The sequence below is a fragment of the Perkinsus marinus genome (assembly GCF_000006405.1).
Source record: "Perkinsus marinus ATCC 50983 genomic scaffold scf_1104296951948, whole genome shotgun sequence".
Lineage (NCBI taxonomy): Eukaryota > Perkinsozoa > Perkinsida > Perkinsidae > Perkinsus > Perkinsus marinus.
Genome location: NW_003209090.1, coordinates 1 through 6,434, shown reverse-complemented (window position 1 = coordinate 6,434; position 6,434 = coordinate 1). Strand labels below are relative to the sequence as shown.

Here is a 6,434-nt window from a genome sequence, read left to right as displayed (position 1 = left end):
GCCCTGCTCGCCCGACTTACTGCCGAGATGGTCCTCCTCCGCTATGAGGACAACACTCTGTCCAATCTCAGTAGAGCCTATCATAGCATCGTATAAGACGCCTCATTGTGGTCGTCAGGGGATATGCCAGCAGGCCGCCTGTTGGAGGTCCTCGTCCTAGTGGCCAATCTGCCAGAACCTAACGCTGCCACTGTGATGCTCCCGTGGTATATGTCCACCCTTCTAGTCGCTATCATGACCCGCTTCAAAAGCACTGTTGATGACTCCATCACCTTGAGGCTGGTCCATCAGCGTGGATCGTCCGTAAGGATAACAGTGGTAGTTCCTGGTGATGTAAGATACAACTACCACTGTAGTAGCTGCGGCTATGCTCCTATTGTTTCAGCTCAATGCCTGTGTGGAGCGCGTACCAGGATGGATAGCATTTCCTGGGCCTCAAGGCAAGCCTACTGTGACCACCAGTGAGTCCTCATCGTTCTTAGCTTGGGCTCATCCCCTGCCATCAGCTCTCGATCTGAGGAGAGTGATGGACCCAGCAGCGTTGGCGGTCTCTGCTACTGACCTCAACGTCAGACTCATGCAGTGGAGGGTGTTGCCTACCCTAGACCCAGACCGGATCATGAACCTGAGGTCAGCATCCTCCTTGATCTCCTATACTGTGTTCTTCTAGATGCCTCCTTATCGGAGCTGGAACTCTAGGTTGTGCTGTGAGCCGGACCCTACTAGGGTGGGGTGTGAAGAACATAACCTTCGTGGACAGTGGCCATGTGGGTGATAGTGCTCCTATCAGACTGTCATTCGCTCGGTTTTAGGTGTCCTTCAGTAACCCAGCTCGGCAGAATCTCTTTACATACGAGGATGCTGTAGGGAAGCGTCCTAAAGCAGAGGCAGCAGCAGCCAGACTCGGCGAGATCGTTCCCGGTCTCAACGTTAGTGGAGTTCAGCTGGAGGTATCTACCGTGCTAAGTGATCGTATGGACACACAACCATGTGAGGTTCCGATGCCTGGCAAAAGCACCACTGGAGGGATTGATGACATATCGAGGGCGGTTGAGAAGCTGGACTCCCTCATAGCTGGCCATGATGTTGTGTTCCTCCTTACAGACAGCAGAGAGAGTCGGTAACGTGACGGCTGCTGCTGCTGGGGTTTGTGGATATAATCATCTTCAGCTGGTTGCCTACGGTGATGGTTGCCTCCGCTGGAGCCAAGACAAAGGGAGGCCCGATTGGAGTATCGGTCGCGCTGGGCTTTGACTCCTACTTGGTGAAGGTACAGTCTTATGGAGGTGGGTACGTCTCTCTGGAGAACATGATAATGTCTTTTTGGTAGATCGTAGCTCTGCCTGCTACTTCTGCAACGACGTCTCGGCCCCGAGCGACTCTACGTCCTTCAGGACCCTGGACCAGATGTGTACTGTCACACGGCCTGGTCTTGGTAGTAGTTGTAATAGCCGCTATTCTATGCACCTGAGCCCTCCTCAGCTGCTATAGCCTCTGCAACGGCGGTGGAACTTGTTGCTACTCTAACTCAACATGGCGGCTTCGACCAGATCCGAACGGTCAATGACGATGGGGGCAATGCGCTTGGGGCTACTCCCGATCAGATACGGTGGGGATGAGCAACATAGGGCTGTCGGATGCATCTCGTCTCAGGGGATTCCTCGCCAACTGGCAGCAGGTTCCTGCGGTCACCCAAGCTTTCGATCGATGCGTGGCCTGTTCGAATGCCATTATTGCCGAGTACACTACCAAGGGAGCGTCCTTCGTTTTGGATGCTATTGTGGATGCTTCGGTGAGCTAAGCTTCACCTTGACTCAATGCTGCGTGACTCATCACGAGTGTACAGATCCTTGGCGAGAAGTCCGGCCTGACGGAGATGCTCGCAGCGGCAGAACGGGCTGAGGACGACCTCCTTGCGTTCGGCATCGACGACGAAGACTTTTGAATGTTGCTTTCACATGACCCATCCTTGCTACAGCTATTGAGTCACTCAATTGGAGCGTCTCATGGTCAGATATGGAATCGCCCCGAGGGCTAAAGAAACATCGTAGTTGAACTTCAACTACGATGTCTCTTCAACTGTTGAAGAATCATTCGCCAAAAATGCGTAAAGTTCGTCCGCATATCTTAGGCTGCCCGAGTTCGGCGAGTCAGTAAAGAGCTACTATCGCACGTATACATGGTCAAACTGGATTGAAAGCTAGGAAAATAAAGCTACCAGACAGCTGGCCCAGCTGAGCTGGGGTGCTGACAATGGCGAACGCACTGTCCTTCTCCACAAACTTTTCAGTCATGATAGTTTTCACAACTAGACTGCGAGCAGTAACCGCCTTGGTGTAACCGAGTGATATAATAATCAATGTCAGTCGTGGCTGCAAGTCGATCAATGTCTTCCAGAGCATTTTCTGGTAGGCAATTCTTCGTTACATTCTTCGCTTTTCCTGTCAATGGTGTCGCGGGCAGTGCACTTGCGTGACTCAGTGTTATTCACGGCTTGTTTTCGATGATTCGCTTGCTTCTTTCGGCTACTTCCATCCTAGTCGTACGTCGTCTATTCCGGGCTCCCCATCTATCCTGACTGACGCTTCTAATACTTATAAGTGGCTCTTTTGATTTGCGGTGTTCATGATTTGATCACACTGGGTAGATGTATCATAACTCTTACGGGATCGATGCGCTAAAAGTTCACGTGAACGATGCTGCTCTACCACATCGATCACCTTCCTGCAACGGTTACATACTACATCCTGATGAAGAAGATTAACATACTCGCTGCAGCGAGCGTGTCTCCTGCCGCGTGGCATGAATTACAACAAACCCTTCGGGAGGCGTGTCCAGCCGGAAGGATCAGTCTGCGACGCTGAGCCTCCCGTGAAATCAGCGAAAAGGAACCACTACCCTGATCGTACCACAAATCTACGTCGTCACAGCTTAGCAACGACGGCGAATAGCTAGCAGAGTGGGCACTCGCTGCTGAAAATACCGAAAAGACGTATGGGAAATCAAGTCAGTTGAGTTTCTCAACTTGAGAAATCGTGTGATTGTAAAAAATTTGTCAATCACGACCGGCATTATCCTCCGACTCGTCTGGATGCACAAACCCTATGCGCGAACCCTGTGGGTGCGTGAGACTGACCATTACGTCTCCAGCGATTGGAGACGTAATGGTCAGTCTTGTGACAAGACTCTTGTCCGAGAGATTATGTGTTTCAGATTCGGCCTGTAGTAGGTTTAGAGGTTGCAGGAATCTGTGTTATTTTGAGTGTGAGTCGGTTCGAGATGTGAAATGGCTAAATAGTCGGTTATGTGGAGCTGTTTGGGAGGAAAACCTCAGTCGTTGGTAGTGTGTCTAGTCTCACTTTGTATCCGACCTTGAGGTTTGGGCCAAGTTCGCTACTGCAAAGTAGTTAACCATACCATTGCAACCCAACACCAAGCAAGGGTTTGTAATCGATCAACATGGCGAGCGACATATACATGCTCTGCTACAATCTCGCTCACTTGCGAACGACATGGTATCGTCAGACTCCCGAGAGGGGGTAGCTTAGTTGCTACCTGCCTGTAACCATCTCCGAAGTAGTACACCTCTCTACAGGGTTTTCGCTTTATTTGGAACACATCATGCTATCCAGCATCGGCTATTGCGTCGTCGCCCTGATGATTAGTACCGTTGCATCATCAAGTCCGGAGAATATCACCTGCCAGACTATTTGCGACACCCTCGCTGACTGCTCGTATTCCACTTGTAACACAACTGCTGTCCCTTACTACTGTACTGGTATCTACGTTGGTAGTAATGGTACGGTCGTTTACTCGGATCAAGAACCCGAGTTCTACTCTCAGCATCTCCTCTGCCCTTTTGCTCAAACTCTTCTTTCCCACACTCCTCCAAGCATCGCAGATGAGCCCCATCCAGGGTGCCCTGATAAACTCGTAGACGTGGACGTGTTCTGGTGGAGTGAATGGCCCACTCTTCCTAGCAATAGCTATGATGTATATGCTGGTTATTATCAACGTATGTTTCGTCTATTATCGACCAACTGTGTTTACATGCGGGTTAAGAAGCTCATCCTCCGCGTGTTGGATCCACAGTACCCTCCAGCTGAAGGGGTTGACAAGGTGTGGTTTCCCAACAATGATGTGACTCAGAGTGCTATGTTTACTGAGCTCTTGATTAAATTGAAAGACACGTCGGTTGAAGAAGTGGAGTTCTTACCTTATGTTTTTGATGAGCATTCACGATCTTCGTGGAGGAAATGGTCCGCCAATGGACGAGAAGTTATGGCTGGTGTCTATGCTTTTGCCGCAGAGTACAACAAGCATCTTCCTACTGGCGTTAAGATCACTGGAGTTACAGTAGACTACGAGGAACTCAATAGGGATCCTACTGAGTATGCTATGCTCAGCGATCCCACAGGTGAGCGCTTATTTAAAGGTGGTCACACTGATCTTAAATTTGGAATCGCCTTAACTCGAGGGAAAACCGAGGAGATTGTGTCCTTCTCATGGACCGATAACTTTTACTTGGAGATGTACGACTTGGGATACAACTTCTCCCCCTTCCTCCGATATAAAAATCAACCAGTGCAGTTGATACATTTCCTAGCCGAAGATGTGCTAGGACCTAATCTCATTGAGGCCTACAACAAGCATCATGACAAGGTCAATCTTATGTGGTCAATTCAATCTAAGGGCATACCGTGTATGTATCCACTACCGGGACCGAACCTGAGATGTGGAATCAATACGGATTTTGGTCATTGGAACACCTCCGCTTTCAATACGTTTCTAGGAACAGTATTGCCAATTCTAGGAACGATGAATGTCCGTCAAGGCGTTTATCAAATGGATTTCTATCCACTTGACTGGGCTCCGTCTGAACTCAAGGGATGTTATAGTGACGCGTGTCAATGATGATATCAGAAGGAATAGTCTTGGTTCTTTTCGAACGGCTCGTCCGGGTCTTGTCCGCTCGTCGTGAGAAGATATAACAGTGAATTCCTCCACTAAAGTGGCCGCGGATTAGGGTTGGCCCTAGCGATCGTAGCAACTTGCTCGTTCGCCTATTTTCCAGATTTTCTAATGTCAAGTCAATACCGTCATTTGTCGAGTTGGTAATGGGACCCTTTATACAATGTAATGTGTTCGGGAATATGAGCAATGTCCAGGGGTGAGAAATCACTTTGCGAAGGTCGTTCACATCTGCCCAAAATCGATGCTTTTAGCATCATTTTACATTAACACCAATGCTTTCTACCCTGTCTCGGCATCTTGCTGCTGCTGCTTCCACAGCGGCGTCCGCTCAAGCCGTAATGACGGTGACGCCAGCTGCCGCATCAAGAATTAAAGATCTTATGAAGTAGTGAATGTACATCGTTATCGTTTAGAACTAGCTATTCGTTCGGTTTATTTCGCCTACAGTAGGCACACAGTTGAAACACTGAGTAACTCAGTGCTTCTATCTGATCAGTGATCACACCTATCAGTGATCGACTAAATCTGTTGATATCGCCCGTTCTCATTCAGTAAGAAGCACGACGAATCGATCATAGGGCTCAGAGTAGGTCTAGCGAAGAAGGGATGCGAAAACATGAGCTACACCATGAACTATGCAAAAGTAAAGCCGCCTCCTTTCTTGGCCTCTTTTGTCATTGCTTCTTCAGGAGATCGGAAAATTAGATGAGGTTGTGGAGAGTGAAGGAGTAAAGGTTGTTGTGGATTCCAATGCTTTGATGTACCTCATAGGTAGTAGGGTCAGCCATCACTCATGCACCCCTCCGCAAATTCTTAGCATATCCGGTTTTTCGACTCATGCGCCGTCACCTCAACGAGTACCATGTCGCAGTTCAGGGAGGTATGCTCCTGTGCTTCACATGATATAACCTCGAAGCTTTAGGGTCTAGCTCTTCGTGGTTGGGGAGAAGTCGAAAAGTGGTTAAAAATTTTTCTAAAAATTGGAAGTTATTTCATGTGAGGCATGAGAGCATACCTCCCTGAGCCGCAGGATGGTACTTTTTGAGGCGACTGTGCGCGTATTGAATACCGAATATGCTAAGCATTTGTGGAAGGGCGTACACTGTTTGTTTGAAGACTCGTATTGTATCCATGTGTTTCGCTCATCTGTTGTTCGCAAGATTAGTGATCGAGAGTTTGAGATCGCTGTGAACTCCCCCTGTAGGTACGGAGATGGATTATGTTGACAACGACCTAGCTTCAGAATTTGTGTTCAATAATCCCAACCAGAAGTCCTCCTGCGGCTGCGGCAAGAGTTTCAGTGTATAATATCGACGCATTATATTAGACATCGCTTTATTCATACTTAAAAGCTCCGTAGTTCAGGAAATGAACATACCACAGTATACAATGTCACTGTTATTATTGATCGGGAACTGTGCTGTGTTATAGTCAAGGAGAGTGTTGCCGTCTTCGTTCAT

At 48.6% G+C, this 6,434-nt stretch overlaps 2 protein-coding genes across 2 annotated transcripts in view; both read left to right on the top strand.

Annotated features, from left to right (window-relative positions):
• Window positions 1-1,945, top strand: part of Pmar_PMAR013460 (autophagy protein, putative) — a gene marked incomplete at both ends in the record, with an annotated part of 2,229 nt that extends 284 nt beyond the window's left edge. Inside the window, 11 exons of the mRNA XM_002777374.1 lie at window positions 119-333; window positions 386-461; window positions 483-630; window positions 671-767; window positions 813-950; window positions 996-1,120; window positions 1,171-1,286; window positions 1,331-1,435; window positions 1,483-1,609; window positions 1,654-1,792; window positions 1,847-1,945. Coding sequence (XP_002777420.1) covers window positions 119-333; window positions 386-461; window positions 483-630; window positions 671-767; window positions 813-950; window positions 996-1,120; window positions 1,171-1,286; window positions 1,331-1,435; window positions 1,483-1,609; window positions 1,654-1,792; window positions 1,847-1,945 — 1,385 coding nt within the window. The remainder of the gene's footprint in view (window positions 1-118; window positions 334-385; window positions 462-482; window positions 631-670; window positions 768-812; window positions 951-995; window positions 1,121-1,170; window positions 1,287-1,330; window positions 1,436-1,482; window positions 1,610-1,653; window positions 1,793-1,846) is intronic.
• A 1,656-nt stretch (window positions 1,946-3,601) lies between these two features.
• On the top strand, window positions 3,602-6,382 carry Pmar_PMAR013459 (iron-sulfur cluster assembly protein, putative). The gene is made up of 5 exons (XM_002777373.1): window positions 3,602-4,662; window positions 5,226-5,359; window positions 5,527-5,617; window positions 5,664-5,745; window positions 6,179-6,382. The coding sequence occupies exons 1-5, from the start codon at window positions 3,622-3,624 to the stop codon at window positions 6,280-6,282; spliced, it is 1,452 nt and encodes a 483-aa protein (XP_002777419.1). The 5' UTR covers window positions 3,602-3,621; the 3' UTR covers window positions 6,283-6,382.
• Window positions 6,383-6,434: the final 52 nt, after the last annotated feature.